This window comes from Solea solea, chromosome 3, assembly GCF_958295425.1.
Source record: "Solea solea chromosome 3, fSolSol10.1, whole genome shotgun sequence".
NCBI classification, from domain to species: Eukaryota; Metazoa; Chordata; class Actinopteri; order Pleuronectiformes; family Soleidae; genus Solea; species Solea solea.
The window spans coordinates 21351155-21370189 of NC_081136.1; the positions used below are offsets into that span (position 1 = coordinate 21351155).

The 19035-nt window shown below is 41.1% G+C and overlaps 1 protein-coding gene across 2 annotated transcripts in view; it reads left to right on the forward strand.

The window, feature by feature from the left end:
- Positions 1-19035, forward strand: part of scube1 (signal peptide, CUB domain, EGF-like 1) — a 139579-nt gene that overhangs the window by 267 nt on the left and 120277 nt on the right. For both annotated transcript variants that reach the window (XM_058625065.1, XM_058625066.1), the window contains exon 2: positions 7944-8066. In XM_058625065.1, coding sequence (XP_058481048.1) covers positions 7944-8066 — 123 coding nt within the window. The remainder of the gene's footprint in view (positions 1-7943; positions 8067-19035) is intronic.

A 19035-nucleotide genomic window follows, 5' to 3' on the forward strand; every position in this document is an offset into this window, starting at 1 on the left:
AATCCAAAGCCTAAGTCCTCCATCTGAGTCCCCCCCCTCTCTAATTCACTGGAACTTCTGTTTCCTGTGCGCAAACGTCAACTCCAATGGGAAACCGCAGCTTGATCCCCGGGTTACGCACTTGGTGTGAGAGGGCGGATTGTTTTCACATTTCACCGTCTGGAAGCGGTGGTTTTGGAGAAGAAGGAGCCGCCGCGCACACAGCATCTTGTCTGTGGGTTTGTGTGTGTGGAGTGGGGGGTGTTTATGTGTTTGTCTGGAGCCTTTTTTTCCTGCTGCAAACACTGTCCTTGTCAGGACCAGTGGTCCTCATGGAGACCGAAACCTGGTCCCAATGAGGCAGAAGCTCTGGTTAAAGCTGCAGTAGGTAACATTTGTGGTTCAGATTCAGATGATTTGGCTTTGTGCTAGATATTGGACATTTTGCTTTTTGCACTGCATGAGGGATCGACACTAACACAGTGCACAAAAAAGAAAAAGTGCAATTTTGCATATAGCTGTGAAAGCAGTCCCTTACTGAAAATGACTTAAACTGTAGTCTAACATTTATATTGGTCTCGGTACAGTTGAACAGTTTAAGCACTTATATATATATATATATATATATATATATATATATATATATATATATATATATATGTATATATATAAAATCATTACATTTATAAATGTTATTATTTTATCTTTTTATTTTTAAAGATTTGGAAGTAAACAGCTGGTAAGAAAGTAGTTAGAAGTTTGTAGGGCTGTAATCAACCAAAGAAATTCATGGTCGACTGAAGCCCTGAAATTTCGACTCCAAATTGACTAGTCGGGGCAATGACGGGTCTGAAAGCGTTTTGCATCTGCTTAATATCATAGCGCATGATTTCCAAAATACACTATATACTATACTATGTTGATATCAGCGCGATATCAACTGTTGAGGAATATTTAGATGATTAGTCTCTGTGCATGTCCTCACACAAAGCGACACTGAAAACAGGAGCTCAGCTTTGCGGCTGAGACATCAAATAGATCGTTGCTGTTGCAGTTATAAAACAAAATCAATGATTATTAGACTAAAACATTGAAATATGCCAATTCTCATATGATCATGTACTCAAAACGGACGGAGCAACATAATGAAGACAAGTTAGCTTAGTGTTTTTATATGATATGTTTGTAGTCGAGCTGGGATATGAAAACTGTTGCATGACTTTGCATTTGACTTTTTTTATTGCCATCTTTTTTTGTAAAATACTGCCACACTGCCGATGTCTTTGACATGGATGTTAGAGGAGGACTGACTGGAGCTCCACATTAAATAAAGCCACCAGACGTTCTGTAGTCTTTCTGTCTCCTGTGGGTTGGGCTAATCCAAAATACTGAAAACAAAGGGCCGTGTTCTCTGAAGACACGCTGTTACCTGCTCTGAAAACACCCCCATTAGCACTTTCCGTACATTCCTCCAGATGAAATGAAATTAACCATAGACTGTATGAAATTAACACGGCTAAAAGTCCACTTGTCAGAATCGACCAGTCGACCGGGACTTTGCAGCCCCAGAGGTTTGGTCCAGAAAATTCAAAAAATGTTGAAATCTTGAAATGATGATGTCCACAAACCAAAATTATTCAGTTGTAATGATTTTCTTGGTCATGTGGAGCGAAGAACCAAAACATTTCAGAAACTAAAATCTTGCTTTATTTATTAAAAAAGATGAATCCCTCACTGATTTATTTTGTAATTGATTAATAACCGTTGCAGTCCAAAAATCAGTACACAAACTGACTCTATATATCTACAGAATAAAACCAGGGCGACAGAAGTTCAGTGGTTGAGCTAGTTGTCTTTCAACTGGAAGGTTTTGGGTTAAATTCCTGGCTGATGTGTCCTCGGGTAAAACACCTAACCCCACGTTGCTCGTGACAGCTGTGCTGGCCATGTGTGAATGGGTATGAAAGGTGTGTGATAGAAAGTGGGCGGAGTGAATGTGTGACTGAACGGGTGTGAATGGGTGAATGGCAAAAACTGTAGTGTAAAGCAGCTTTGAGTGGTCATCAAGACTAGAACAGTGCTATATAAACACAGGCCTTTTATAATCTTAGCCCAACGAGGTTTGTGCAATATATACACCGCATTATATTCTCACATTAAGTGTATACAGTATATACTTTAAGCCCTTTTCAACAGATCAGCTGACACATTTTATCAAAACCCACAGAGCTCAGACAAATATTGTGTAAGACACACTGTGTGTACAGTTGTACAGTACAGAGCTAGAGATGTGGGTTAACCAGGTCATGGAGGAAGGGATGTCATTAGTCATTCAAAGGCAATTATAAATAAATAATAATAATTTTAAAAAAATCCCCATGGTTTTCCAGATACCACTGCTGCGACTCTGGTGGTCCATCTGTGGGTCCCGACCCAGTGTTTAAGAACCCTTGACCTACAGTATATTGCAGTTTGATTAGCAGTACATTTATTAAAACAAGCATCAGATTACTATTCTACTATTACTATCAGACTAAGATATTTTTAATTTATTTATACAGACATTTACTCTCAAAACAAGGATATCCATTACAACAGCAGTGTTTTATTTTTATAGTGTATGTCAGTTAATTGTCAATTCTAGCAACATAATCTCTTTTTTTTCAGAATAAAGGCTCTGAATTCAGTATGAAATCAGATTTTTGAAATCACCTGCCAGGCCAAATTCTGATGCACGTTGGCCAGTTTTGGCTCACAGACTGTGGCAGCAGTGTTGGCCCGTCAATAGAGGGCGCTAGGGCGCCACCCCATCTGTCTCACATGAAGAAGAAGAAGAAGATAGGAAAAAACATGTCAATTTGAATAAATGAGCTATACATTATAGACCGTATAGACATTTATAACTCGTTATAAATGGTGCATACAGTAGACCCCCCTCCAATACAAAAGATAGCTTCAACCAGCATCAGTTGTTTTTTTTTCTTTTGTCATGCTTCTTTTTTTTTTTTTTTTTTTATCCAATGTATTTATTCAGCACATTCACAGCACTTGAATAAAGTGTTGTACAGTAGTCATACAATAAATAATCAGATGCAAAAACAAACAAACAAACAGAAAAAGACATAAAACGTGCGAGTAGACAATGACATCTCACCCGGAAAGTGCAGAGCAGCAGACTCATATTGTGTTAAATGCAAAGGAGAACAGGTGAATCTTTAAAGGCGACATAGAATGCTTGTATCGCACATATATGTTAGTTATGGAGGTCTACTTACATATATTAACTTGTTTTCATGGTTAAAAACCTCCTAGTTGCTGCAAACAAGCCGATCAAAATATCTCCTCACTGACGCTCTCGTCAGCCGCGCTGTTTCAGACCAAAACCACACCCCCAGAACATGGACTGTGTTGTGATTGGCCAGCCAACGAGAGTTTTCCCACTGTCCTGTGATTGGCCAGGTACCTGGAAGTGACGTAATAGATAGGCCAGCTCTCAGATACACAGCTCCCCCTCTGGCACGGTGGATGCTCTGCATCTCAGCAGCTACGAGAGTAGTTCTTCCTCTGCGGTTGAATGTACGCAACCGGATGTGCCCGGACTAGTGCCCGCACCAGGAGGCGCTACGGTGGTGAGAGGAGTGGTGAGGTTTTCTGATGACATCATCAGCATACGGAAGTGCCGATCCGCTTCGCAGAGCCCAGGAAAACAATACAACACTATTTTCTTAGCAGTGGCTGAACTGTTTGTTCTGAAACTTTAGGGTTTCATAAACGAGGTAATGACGCAGATACACACACACAAACACAGCGTTAATTGGAGCTTCCGGTCTATGTCGCCTTTAAATGGTATGTTGTGGGGAGACTGGTAGCTGTCTCTACTCCCACTAGAGTCTGTTTGCGGAGTCCTCAGATTCAGGAGGTCTCATGAAGTCTTGGGTCTCTTGAGAAACATAAATTGCTTCATGGCACCACACACACCCTGTAGCCAGGTACTGCCTGTAAGATCAAGGCAGCTATAGCATTATTTTAGATGTTCGTCATGGCAGAGTGAAAAAGAAGCAGAGAAAACTGTTGTTGGAGGAAGTGAGGAAGAGGAAATGACTGTGTGACTGAGTGAGGGGCCACACGTGAGTAAACATCAGACCATCAGGCCATCTTTGAAGGATGCCAAACTGATGCTGAACAGCATGGACCTGGCTCCACAGCTTGTATTCACTAGCTGCACTTGTCAGAAGAGGGGAAGGGAGAAGGCCGCGGTGAGTTTTTACAACAGTGAGGATAAAGTGGAAAACAATGGATGGCTGTTTATGGTGGTGATGTAAAAATGTGTACTTTGATTTATGAACGTAAAATTAGTGAACCTGATTTCTATATAAAGGATGGTGTCGTCAACATATTATTACTATAAAGTAACGTGTTGCAAACGCATGTAATGATAGCTCAAGACTTTTAAGTGCTGTAGTTTCTGTATGAGTTAAAATTCATTTTAAGAGCACGGGCAAGGGAATAAATGATGTTCATTAGTGTCCCTGTGACCGTAGAAAGACACATAATATGTGCATGTGTATTGAGGACGGGGGTTGGGTGATGGCAGAATGGACGTCAAAGTCCCAGGAGGGACAGACAAGACAGGCAGCGTGAGTGCAGTATTGACCAGTGAGCAGCAGCAGCAACAGCAGCCTCCATCCACAGTGAATAGGTGTCAATACAGAGACACTCGGGTCCCCCTCCTCCTCCCCTCCTGCCCTCTGTGTCCGTGTGTGTGTGTGTGTGTGTACACTGTGTAATGAGTTGGCCCTCTGCCCCGGGATTCAAACCCAGATGTGACCGACTCTTCTATCAATAAGCTGATCATTTGTGCAGCTGTTAAAAACCTCCGTCCTTTGAATGTTGTCTTACGCTGGACCTTGACCTTTGACCTCTCTCCTCAGTGTCATACAAAGGCCTTGTGATTCCCCTCCTGGCTCTTAAAGGATGTCCTGGAGCAGAATAATCTGGAAAAAGTAAACCATAATCAATCCAATCCAGTTTTATGTTTAAAGCCCTTAACAAAGTTCAACACATAATTACAAAGAAAAGCTAAAATCGGAATCAGTGTTCTTACTAACACATGACAATGGAAATCGTATATCACTGGACTGTTCGGGAATCTGATTCTCAAGAAACAACAATGGCAAAAAAAAAATCAGAGCTTGAGCTGTCACTTTGTCCACACAGCAGGTGCTTCTGGAGTAGCATTCATTTATTTACAAAACCAGATCAGTGTGGATGTAGACTTAGAATGTAGGCCTTTGCACATCGACAGCACAAAATTGCAAGTCAGGTGTGAGGTGTGTTTTGATGCATCCTCTCTATTCCACCTCAAACATGACATGACAAGTGAATCAATTATACAGAAGTAACACTGTAGGTGGCATCAGCTTCAAGAAGGGTTAGGCCAAATGTCGATTTGTACAATACGATCATTGATACGCAAGGGGAAGTTGCGTAATATTGCGTAATATTCAAGGGGAATATTAATATTTTAATAAAAAATGGGTAGTAACACATTTTTCCAAGGGATGACAAAGACAGAAACGAGATCTTTATCACTTTTAATAACACAGTTGTGATGATGATTTCATCACTGTGTCATATCTAGCCATATATGCTCCATATGCCAAATATTCTTCTCCCAAATTGAAATAAATAAATTACTTGCAAGTGACTGTCCTCCAACAAGACGTAACATGGGTCGTGTGCAGGAATTACGACCCATAAGTACATTCTTAAAATGGGCACCGCTAGCAATAGCATAAATAACAGCAATCTGGTACCTTGTGTGTCCTCATCAAGCTTCAATTTGGTTTCCATAGCAGTTTGCTGAGTGGTTAAAGCATTGTACTTGTGATCAACACGGTTTCAACTCCCATGTGAGACTTTTACACAGCCGACATGCATTTTTGTTTTGGTTTTTTAGTGACTCTTTACAGTCTTTAGTGACTCTTTACTGTCTTTAGTGACTCTTTACAGTCTTTAGTGACTCTTTACTGTCTTTAGTTACTCTTTACAGTCTTTAGTGACTCTTTACTGTCTTTAGTGACTCTTCACAGTCTTTAGTGACTCTTTACGGTCTTTAGTGACTCTTTACTGTCTTTAGTGACTCTTTACAGTCTTTAGTGACTCTTTACTGTCTTTAGTGACTCTTTACAGTCTTTAGTGACTCTTTACTGTCTTTAGTGACTCTTCACGGTCTTTAGTGACTCTTTATGGTCTTTAGTGACTCTTTACAGACTTTAGTGACTCTTTACTGTCTTTAGTGACTCTTTACAGTCTTTAGTGACTCTTTACTGTCTTGAGTGACTCTTTACAGGCTTTAGTGTCTCTTAACAGTCTTTCTTTAGTGACTCTTTACTGTCTTTAGTGACTCTTTACAGTCTTTAGTGACTCTTTACTGTCTTTAGTGACTCTTTACGGTCTTTAGTGACTCTTTACAGACTTTAGTGACTCTTTACAGTCTTTAGTGACTCTTTACTGTCTCTAGTGACTCTTTACAGTCTTTAGTGACTATTTACTGTCTTTAGTGACTCTTTACAGTCTTTAGTGACACATCCAGTGATTTTCTTGACCAGTACCTTTGGAACTGAAATCACAACTGATTTGGGATCAGCACATCTGTTATGTTAATGCCAGGTATGAACAGGGCCAGAATGAAGCAACTTTACATATTAGTGTGACAAAATTTATACCATTAAATATCAAGCTTTCAATTTCCAGATCTTTCATCAGCGCAGTACAGACATCACTGTGATAGAAAAGTTTGTATGTGAACAATATAGCCTCACTGCAGTCACTACAATCAGCAGGATGAGTTGTGTCATATTCTCGCATAGAAATAATAACAGAACCAGGCCCATGTTAAAGTGCAGGTTGAATCAAAACCACCAAGGCCAATAAAATAGACATCAGCTGAAATGGCAATTATTTCTTAAATGAACTAGTAACATGAATGTAAACACAAAAATACAGTATGTTCCATCTTTGTGCGAGTTCCATTTCAAAAAGGTGCAAATATAAAAAACTTCGGAACACTGAACATTTTTCACTTCGTTCAGCCAGTTACTGCGGCAGACCACTTTGTTTACATTATCAGGGGACAAAGAAGCTCGCTTCTTTTCAATGATGTGGCCTGAGAGTGAGAAGGGTTAAGTGGGCCGTGCAAGGCAAGGTGTTCAAATGGAAGTAGCTTCACAGCTGCAGCCATTTCCTGGACTTCTGGTACCATAAAGTCTAGAAAACCTGCACCAGCTAAAATGCAAACGCATATGTGTAAAACGTGGTCATTCAGTTTATTTATACCCTGTTGTAGGGCAGAACAATTCATTGAAATTTTAATCAAAATCGCAATACAGCTTACTGCAACTTTCAAATTGCAGGAGACGCAATATTTGTTCAAGCCAAAATGTTATATACAATTAAATATTTATTCAAAATTGTTCAGCCTTACCCTGTTGGCAGATTTTGTTTGCAGTGAACAGGCAAACAATGTACTGTATTTCTCACAGACATACATTGAGATAAAACTGCACAAGACATGGGGATGGATAAGCTCTCAAAAGGGATTTAAAACTGAATAAAAGAAGATTAAAACTAACCAAACATACTAAAGGACATGCCACAATAAAAGACCTATTTAGGTCTTCTTATTTCAAAAGATTATTGCTGCAGGGATGAAACTGTTTCTGTTGCGCTTTAACTTTAAATCTCCACTAAATAAAGGGTGGGAGTCATTATTATGAATGGAGCTGGCTCGCTGCTGTAACTGTCTGGTGTAAAGTGACTCTGGGCACAGCCCTGAATTATCAGTGCCTTATGATTTTACATATTAACAGTCAGACTTGTAACTGTCTTCATGTCTGTACAGAGATCTGCGCACTGTGTCAAGGAAAAAGCTGAATGAATGTTGATGTCTTCTGTGTGTCCAGATGCAGACGAGTGCGCCGAGGGTTCAGATGACTGTCACATCGATGCCCTCTGCCAGAACACGCCAAAGTCCTACAACTGCATCTGCAAGCCGGGCTACAAGGGAGACGGCAAACAGTGTGAGGGTGAGTGAGCCTCCTACATTTATCCTCTCTTCCCACTAATTGCAACGTGCAAATTTGTGCAATGAATTACTGCGAGGTTCAGAACACATCATAAACATATTTACCTCAAGGCATGATGGGACGACACATCGTCTGCTCAGTTTGAAAAAGAGAATTTTTGGCAAAGTCTCTGCCAGAAAGTCATGTGTATTATGGATAAATGTGTAAAGCTGAAAATACAGTAAGGTCCTTGTGTGTGGAGGGTTGATGTCAGTGACACACATTTTAAGACAGTATTCATTGTTCATTCATCATCTACCGCTTTATCCTTCATATGAGGCTCGCGGGGCCACAGGTGACATAGAGCTAAAGGTGGGGTACCCACTTGTTCTTGTTCCTGCAGGTTTTGCCACCTGACTGTTTGTTTGTTAGTGTTTTTGTTCTGATCTATCTTTTTTTTCCTACTTGGGTTATTATCATTATTATTATTCTTACCCTGGACAGGTCCCCAATCCAACACAGTGACAAACAACCATTCACTCTCACACCTACGGTCAATTTACACAGGTATCTGGAAGTAAAAATTCTAGTGTTTTAGAACATGTCAAGACCTAGAAATAATTTTACTACACATCTATGTAGTATTCCTGAAAGTTAAGTGGGAGCTAATAAAAATGCAACCCCAGGGGACAAATTAGGAATGACTGTATGTATAACTACATAATTGTAGTTGATTATCTTTAATGTGGTATTAGCTTCTTCTGGACAGTGGTCGGGGAAGCACAGGGGAGATATTACCTCCAGGGGCTGGAGCTGTGGCTGCAGGTTAACACCCTTACTTCTACAGATAGGGGATGAACAGGTGATCTGGAAGAGTCGGAGCGTTTATTTCTCTCAACAGGCTCGGAACACGACACATATTTACCCCACTTCATAGTGACTATATAATGCTAACTCTGCCCATACTCTCATCTCTCGCTCTCTCTCTTTCCCTGCATGCACACTTGCCCGGCTCTTAAAGGCGCCACAGCATTCTTACAACGTTAGTTTACACAAATTGATCTTGCGGGCCGGATTGGACCTTCTGGTGCGCTGGTTCTAGCACACGAGCCATCCGTTTGACACCCCTGATTTAGAGTGTCCATTTAACCTCTGCATGTTTTTGGACTGTGAGGGGAAACTGGAGAAAACCAATGCCAGAACATGCCAACTCCATGCTGAAAGGCCCTCATTCCAACTGGGTCGTGAACTTGGGTTCTAACCACTCCACATACTGTGTAAACCTTTAATACAGTATCATTGCAAACAAAAAACACATTTTGCAATAATCCAGATGACTCTAACCTTTTAGTCACCCCCCCCCCCCCCGACCATTTCCCAATCATTCATATTCGTGACTTCAAGTTTTACATAATAAATGTCATATAATAGTATCCAAACCCTCAATGTTGGGCCCACATAGCTCCACAATCGACTTTGCCAAGTTAAATAGCTGTTATTCCACGGTGTCAGGTGCATATTTAACAACATATGATGTACTCAGTATGGACTTGGATCAGGATACAGGATACGGAGTGTCCCATCAGATAAAATGTAATGCAAGAACAGAGCCTGTGATGTGATGACAGCTGTTTCACCCCTGCCCCTAAATGAGTTCACCTAATTAGCAGAGAGGAAGTGCAGTGAGCGGTGGTGTGAGGGTGAGACAGGGGCAGAGCCTGACTGTGCGCTCACACCTCTGCTCACTTCTGCCTCACAGCACAGCACAGCACAGCTGGAGCCTGCCCACTTTCTCTCTGCAGTCCTACCTCAGTCACACATGCATACATGCACACGTATGCACACATGAATGCACACACTGTAGGCTTCACTGCACTTAACGTCACATCTGACTACACAAATTCCGGCCGATTTTCAAGCGATTTGGTCGTGAACACATTTCCAGTATCGGATTTGATTATGAACGTCTGAAGCGATGAACGGACGTGTAATGTAACATAGCTGAAGAACAGAGATTTGCTGTCTGGGACGCTTCACAACGCCCTGACAAGAAGTCTAGCATGTTAGAGTTGCCAAGTCTGACTTCTCCTACAATGTGCACCTGGAAGTTGACCATTTGGATAGAGTACACTGACACGGTGTAACATACAAACATGGCGAAGAGGATTACCTCAAGTTCTCTCTGAAGGAAAGGTCTACAACACGGTAGTGAGATCTGCTATGATGTATGGCTTGGAGACAGTGGCACTGCCTAAAAGGCAGGAGGCAGAGCTGGAGGTGTCAGAGCTGAAGATGCTGAGATTTTTGTTCGGAGTGACCAGGATGGACAGGATTGGAAATGAGCATATTCCAGGGACAGCTCAGGTTAAATGATTTGGAGATAATCTAAGAGAGGTTGAGATGGTTTGGTCACGTGCAGAGGAGGGATAGTGATTCAACTGGACAAAAGATGTTGAAAACCACAGATTAGGTTCATTTACAGTATGTTGTGAAGAACATGAGGACAGTTGGTCTAACAGAAGAAGACACAAGGGATAGGGTAGGATGGAGGCAGATGATTTGCACCTAAAGGGAGAAACTGAAAGAATAAGTCTATAATAACTCTCTACACTGGGGAAAAAGTGATGCAACACATGTTGTCTTCTTCCTGTCGTGTGTTACTTTAACAACAAATTAACTTGTGCACCTATGGGCAGGTTAGTGTTGAAATGGGGTGTGGTCAGGCACATTTTTGGCACAATGCTATCTTTAGAAAAGTAGTGGACCATCAGAAAACTGGTCTGAAGACTGAGGTGCAGTATTTCAGTGTTAATGTGGATACACTCTACCTCCTCCCACGCATGCTTCACCTTTGGTGGAATCCTGCTGTTGCCAGAGATGTTTGCTTCTGTCTTTTACTTTTACTGCACTAAAGTTATCTCAAAAAAGCAGTTTATGTAACTTCATTTTGTTTACTTCTTATAGCTTCAGACCTTTGACCACAACTGCAACCACACCATCCAAAGAAGACGAATTAGACACTTGTTTTTGTCCGATACAGACATCACAACCTTAAGTATCTACTGATATCAGTCTGATACAGTCATTTTACACATTTAAAATGATATTGCTGCATCTTATATCCATTACAGTCTGTGTGTAGTGAACCATGTAATATATATAGGATTTTTGGACTGTATTGGAGTTTACATTTTATCTATCCAATAACTGTTCCAGATTAAGATTAATAATAACATTAATAATAAATAATAATAATATGACTTCACTTAATACAGTTTTTTGGGGGCCCCACCCTTTAGAAAGAAGGGACAATATTTACTAATTCAGTCTCATGAATTTAGCCAATTACTAATTTGGATTCTGATTAATAATTCATTTAATAATTGATAAATCACAGTGCCACATCAATCAATCAAACATCATCAACAACAACACACATGCACTGAGTAAGCTCAATACAACATTTCACACAGTTAAACGTGCTTATCCAATTTGTGTTAATGTTCTGCTACACCCAGTTATGTTACCAAGTCCTTGAAAGATGCAAGGAAATTCTTTTTGAGTTGCTGTCCAATGGTCCAGAAACTGTAGTTGGTTCACCATGTTTCTGGTGTCTGTTGCTCAGGTTATCCTCACAAAGTTAGCTAGTTGGAGCAAACTTGGCTCTTGATCCTTAGGCAGGCTCGCAGGCTCTTGAGTCATTGCCTCTGATGGGAGGATTACAGGCTACTTTGTGCGTGGTGATCAGTAGAGAGGGTTCTCTTGCTGGTGGGAGGTTGTTTAGCGCTGTACTGAAGAGCTGATGTCTGGCTCTTGGAGGGCGTCTGTGTCCTTCCTCCATCCTGGAGGAGGAAGAATAGGACTCTGTGTTCTCCTCACAGGATGGCCAGTTGAGAAGAAGAAGGAGGAAGAGGTGTGCACTGGTCGTCGCTTCTCTGTTGTCATTGTGTTAAGCCTGCCCCTAGTGTGCCAGGGTTTTGTGACTGGCTCTCCTTTTTTAGGGGATTCTGTAGTTGTCCATCATGGTGTCCTTGGCAGACGTGTCTTCAGAGCAAAATCAAATCATTGGCAGACTCTGCTGCTGCCTTCACCCAGGATAGGAGTTCCCCTACTAAAATCCAAGAAGACCTTAGTCATGTAGCTCTGTTGTGATTTATTGCAGTGAACACACTCTGTCTGTCGGAGCATCCTGAATATCAATTGCTGTGTCCTCTGAGAGGAGACAACACAGGGTTCAGGCTTTTCAGGAACAATGATCCTCCTCCCCTGAACCTGCTGTCTGTACAAATGTGCTCTGTCATTACATCATGGTTATTAGGTGAGCACTGAATGTGTGAGTGTGTTTCTGTGTTGGTCTGAGTGTGTGTGTGTGGAGGTTCTGCTGCAATGGAGCCAGAATGTCAACTGCATTTTATTACATCATTGTATATCTGTGTATTTGTTACCTCTTTAGGACCTTTTCGGTCAAAACACTGACCTTGTCAGGAGTAGTAGTACTCATGGAGAGTAAAACCTGGTCCTAATGAGGCCAGAACCTTGTTTCAGAAGAACTGGTTAAGTTAAGTTAAGTTAAGTTAAGTTAGGTTAGGTTAGGTTAAGTGAAGTTAAGTTAAGGGGCTAAGATTTGACTTGTGGTTAGGTTAGGGTTACGTATTAATTGGTTATGGTTAAGGTCCAAATGTCCAAATGAATGGAAGTCAATGTAGAGTCCTTAAAAGGACAGCTGTGCAAACCTGCAAAGGTTAAAGGTCAGATTTATTTAAGGTTGTGTGGTTGCATGGTTTGGTTAGCACTGACAGCACTGTGCACGTCCCCAGGGCTGAGAACCAGCCTACGACATGGAGGTAAGCTCTCAGTGAAACCATGGCTGCTCGTGGGTACACAAAAGTTAAACACCCTATAAAATCTGCACCTGCTCTATAGCTTTATCTTGTTGTCAGATACCTTTTTTGACTGGAAATTTAAGTTTGTGTCGCTTGGTGAACTGCTCATTACCTGCACCAGACTCTATAGAGAAAATCTACAATTTACAATCACATCACACAGGAGTTGTTGATCCACAGCTGCCTCCATTTAGAAAGTTCAAAGGTCTTGGTTTGTGACTTCTGTGTTTGAAATTCCTAGTTTGGATTTACTTGACATTTAGTGACATGAACTGACCACATGAGGCAGCACTAGACCAGCAGCTCCTCTTGCAATGAGCTAAAAATGCAGATTTTCTCTATGGACTTTAGTGCGGGAGAGAGTGAAACTTCAACTTCCAATCGGAAAAGGGTGCCTGGAGAAAATACGATATCACAGAAAAATCAAGCAGCTGTAGATTTTAGCTGGTGTGCCTTTTACTATGAGGCTAAAATCTGTTTTTCCAGGTTTTCAATGAGTGAGCATCAGTGACTCGCACACTTGGTGAAGCTAGTGCTGAAAAGGTCTCAGTAGCTCATACAACTACACTTCAAATACCCTCTTAAAGTTACGGTGAGGTGATAATTAGGTTTAGGTCACTCTAGGGTTAAGGGTTGTGGTTATGGCTAGTGTCATCTCTGGAAATGAATGTAAGTCTATCGTACGTCCTGAAATGTGACCTGAGAAAGTGTATGTGCATGTGTGTCTCCTTATTGACTCCTGACTGTACACTGAGATCCATCATCCTGCCTCCAGTGATGAGGTAACAGCTTGTGACTGGCATGCCAAATGAAGATGAATGGTGGATGAGAGTTGACCCCTGACCCTGTGATTAGATATGGGTGCCGTAATTGTCCGGCTGTGTTTTCCATCAACAGGCATTAGAGGCCACTTTGCTGGCCAGTGCACATTAGCTGGCTCTGCTATTCCTGGAAGCACCTGGAAGCAACAGAGACTCCAGTGCCCGCTCTCCTCAGCCCGCAGGTCATCATCAGCATCACTCCATATCAGCTAACAGTCACTCAACAGTCCAGTAAATCATGCAGTGGATTTGGAGGAATTAGATAAAAGTTAATGTTTCAGAAAGGCTGTGCTTTTTGTTGTTTGTGTGATTTGGCTCAGAAATGTATGATCTACCCACTGTGTTATCTCTCTGTTGTCATCTTATCAGACATATATGTCCAGAGCACCTCAGCACTCATCATGCTCAATAATACTGGATGTTGAATACTGTTTTGGATAATGATGCCTGATGTTGACTAGGGCTGAACAACTACAGTTTGAAACAACGATTCTTAAGACTCCGGGTTGGTGGCTCTGATCTTGTAGGGGGAGTGGAGACGGTCCCCAATCTCCCTGTAACAAGACATTTCACCATCACATTGGCTATGAAGCTGTTAAATTAGGATAGAAATCCTGCATAGTTCTGCTTGAAAGTGACACAGTGTAGTATTTCCAAGATTATTTTGACAGTACATCAACTTATAACAGGGTGAATGGCACCTCTGTCAAAGCCAGAACAGGTCCACTCTGCATTACCTTCATTGGCAATATGGAACTTCTGGTTTTGAGTCTGTGCCTTTTGGTAGCCAGTCCAGCTGTTAATTACAGCCAGAACTGCTGCACCCAGGTTTTAATAAAGCTGTGTGTAATGGGATAATTTTCTTAATTATCAGGAAGTGAGTGAGACTCCTCACCTGTCTTATACAACCGTCGTATTTAGTGTGTCTGTAATTTTATTAGCACTTTGTATATTTCTATTGTATTCTTATCAGTTTTTAACCTTCTGCATTGTGTATATTTTATTCTACTTTGTGTGTTTTTATTTATTTACTCTAAAGCACTTTGATGGAAAGCGCTATACAAATATACACTTCCAGTTAAAAGTTTGGACACACCTTCTCATTTAATGGTTTTTCTTTATTTTCATGACTATTTATCTTGTAGATTCTCACTGAAGGCATCAAAACTATGAATGAACACATATGTAGTAAACAAAAAAGTGTGAAATAACTCAAAACATGTTTTATTTTAGATTCTTCAAAGTAGCTACCCTTTGCTTTGTTGACAGCACTGCAAACCCTTGGCCTTCTTTCAATGAGCTTCATGATGTAGTCACCTGAAATGGTTTTCACTTCACAGTTGTGCCTTGTCAGGGTTCATTTGTGGAATTTCTTGCCTTCTTAATGGGGTTGGGACCATCAGTTGTGTTGTGCAGAAGTCAGGTTGGTATTTGACAACTGTTAGAATTCATATTATGGCAAGAACCAATCAGCTAAGTAAAGAGAAACACCAGTCCATCATTACTTTGAGAAATGAAGGTCACTCAGTCCGGAAATATGCAAAAACTTTGAATGTGTCCCCAAGTGCAGTCGCTAAAAACATCAAGTGCTACGACGAAACTGGCTCACATGAGGACCACCCCAGGAAAGGAAGACCAAGCGTCACCTCTGCTGCTGAAGATAAGTTTATCCGAGTCACCAGCCTCAGAAATCGCAAGTTAACAGATTAGAGCCCAGATGAATGCCACACAGAGTTCTAGTAGCAGACACATCTCTGCATCAACTGTTCAGAGGAGACTGCGAATCAGGCCTTTATGGTCATAGCTGTTAGCAATAGGTGTTAAAAAACACTACTAAGGAAATGCAACAAGCAGAGGAGATTTGTTTGGGCCAAGAAACACAAAGACCAGTGGAAATCTGTGCTTTGGTCTGATGAGTCCAAATTTGAGATCTTTGGTTCCACCCGCCGTGTCTTGAACGGATGGTCTCTACATGCATTGTTCCCACTGTGAAGCATGGAGGAGGAGGTGTGATGGTGTGGGGGTGCTTTGCTGGTGACACTGTTGGGGATTTATTCAAAATGGAAGGCACACTGAACCAGCATGGCTACCACAGCATCCTGCAGCATCATGCTATACCATCCAGTTTGCGTTTAGGTGGACCATCATTTATTTTTCCAAAAGGACAATGACCCCAAGCAAACCTCCAGGCTGTGTAAGGGCTATTTGACCAAGAAGGAGAGTGATGGAGTGCTGCACCAGATGATCTGGCCTCCACAGTCACCTGACCTAAACCCAATCAAGATGGTTTGGGATGAGATGGACCGCAGCGTGAAGGCAAAAGGGCCAAGTGCTCAGCATCTCTGGGAACTCCTTCAAGACTGTTGGAAAACCATTTCAGATGACTACGTCATGAAGCTCATCGAGAAAATGCCAAGGGTGTGCAAAGCAGTAATCAAAGCAAAGGGTGGCTATTTTGAAGTATCTCAAATATAAATGTAATGTAAATAGTCATGAAAATAAAGAAAAACCATTAAATTAGAAGGTGTGTCCAAACGTTTGACTGGTAGTTTGACTGGTAGTGTATGTATTATTATTATATTCACAAAAATTCTCATATCATAGTAAACTTCAAATAAACTATCCATGATGCATTTTTACATTTTTTAATTACTTTAATTCACCTGGATGAAATCTAGCACGAGATGTTTTGAATTATGGTTCAATTAAGAAAAATGTACGACCCGTAGGTGTGTGTTTAAAAGAGGTTCCCTTAGCTGTTCGACTCCCCTGTTAGATTTTTACACACATTTTTTCTACGTCATTTTCTGTAACTTACTGCCTCGTCTCGTTTTTTATTTTTTTTAGCCCTAACCGTAACCTCACTAACACTTGTGCATAGTTGAGTTGAAAAATACCGGTGTGCTAAAAACATATCTGGGTCGTATTCTGGGGTTGGCCAAAACGATCCATAGTTTGAGTTGGAGGACAGGTTGTTTATCGAGATGCTTTTGAGGTTCAGGAAAGTCATCCCTGATCCCTCAATGCCTGTTTAGTTTCTGTGTCCTGAAAATACAGCACAATGATTCGATTTTATCATAATCCTTTGAAATGTTATCCGAGTTTGTTTAGTTTAAAGTATACACAATCAACAGCCTGTTATGGGTTTCTTCGATCTGTCTAAACAGGGAGACAACTTCGAGACGGTTTTGCACAACACACACACACACACACACACAGGCAGTAAAGCAGACTTAAGTGATGCACACATACTCTTCGTAAAAGTTCACATTTTTCCAGAACAAGAACAAAGAATCAGATGGTGTAACAGTCTACAGCAGCACAGAAAATCACCTCAGAAACAGCACTTTTGCAAACATTAAAGGGATAGTTCAAGTTTATTTTGACATGTTTTATCAATTTTATGAAATACTGACACATAATCAGTACTGGTTTTGTTGTGTGTGTGCCACCAGGAACCAGCCTGAGACACAGATTCTCTGCAAAAATATAACAGACACTGGACAAAAGGTTAATCTCCTGCACCAAAGTCCATAGAGGAAATGAACATTGTTAGCTCTCAGAGATGCAGGAGCTTCTGTTCTGCTGCCTCATGTGGTATGTTTGTGTCACTGTGGTTATTCTGAACAAAGAATTACATACACTGATGTCACAAAATGACATTTGAACTTAATGATGGAGGCAGCAGTGGGTCAATAGTGCTGTGACGTCAAATTGCTGCTTTTCTCCATGGACTTTGTTGTGGGTGAGCGAGTGGTTTACAAAGCACAAACACAAACTTAAAGGTAGGGTTGGAGATCCCGGATTATTTGTTCAAGCAGGCTACATTTTGAATTGAATCTAAGCCCCTTTCATCAGACTTCCCTCCAGAGCACAGGAACTCACAACAGACACAGATTCATGAGCACTGCGCATTGGTTACAATCGAGGCGTGAAGAGGATTTTAATACGGTAAAAAAATGCTAAGTAAGCTGGTGATTGTCATTGATTCAGGATGTGTGATGTGTCAGTTCATCAACAACACTTCACCTATGCCTGTTAAAATACTTGGTGACAAGAAGGTAAACAGCCATGATATAACTCTGGTGGTGATGTGGGTCCACAAAGACCTGCTGAACTGTAGTGGGCAGCTGGCTCCTGCCTGAACAAAGCTTCCTGCGAGTTGCTAATCTGTAGTGCGGAAATGTAGCAGGGGCTTAGAACACAGGTCATCTCCGTGGTCACCACAAACTTTGGTCCCAGCATTTACAAAAGCACAGGAGCCAGAGTGGCTTTTTCTCACACTGACCACTTCCATTTTAACTTTTTCCTCAGTCCTATTGGTACAATTCTCAAATGATGTCTAATATTTGCAGGGCAGTGAGTACATCATGGATTCCCTGCAAAAGCGTGTCACTTATTTAAATTGTCCATGAACACAACAGTGTCGTCAGCATATATTATTTTGAAATGAGTGTAAAGTCACGATTCACGTTTTTCATCTTCAGTACTTTAGTAAGTTATGTGTTGTATTTCTGTCTTTTACCATATCATTACTTACTCGTGCATCCAGGAAGGACACAAGCAGGCACATTATTAGGGAGTTGTTTAAGGTAGTGCTCACAGAAACTAAAATCATGATTGTGATAAAAACACAGAAGTCCTACAGACGCCCAGGTCCAACTGTTTGCCGCCATCTCCCTTGACACTACACTGTAAAAACAGCCCCATTAGAAATAAGCCAAATATTATTAACTTAATATAAATGTTCTTGTTTTAAGAAAAACAAACTGCCAATGGCTTTAAGCAAATTTGCTTGGCCAGAATTCTTAAAACTAGCTTGTTAATCTGCAACCACTTTCAGACTGTGATGTGCCTTAAAAGACATTTTTTTATCCATTTAAACGTCTTATATTTTCACACAGGGCCACACAGTGTCTCACGTGGCTAGCACTGTTGCCTCACAGCAAGAAGGCCTTTCTGTGTGGAGTTTGCATGTTCGTGGGTTTTCTCTGGGTTCTCAAGTTTCCTCCCACATGTACAAAAACATACAGCGGTTAACCCTCTAAATTGTCCATAGGTTTGAGTGTGAGAGTGAATGATTGTTGGTCTTTATATTGGAGCTTCTCCACTATACAGTTCTGGAACGACTCAACTTATAGTAAGGATAGTACCTGGTACCTGGTGCTTTTTTTGGTACTGGCTAGGTTCTTAGCTGATAAGAAAATGTGACATTGACAGACTGCCGGCCACTGATTGGTCAGAGAGTGTCGTCACAGGAAGCAAAATGAACAATGCCGAACTGTA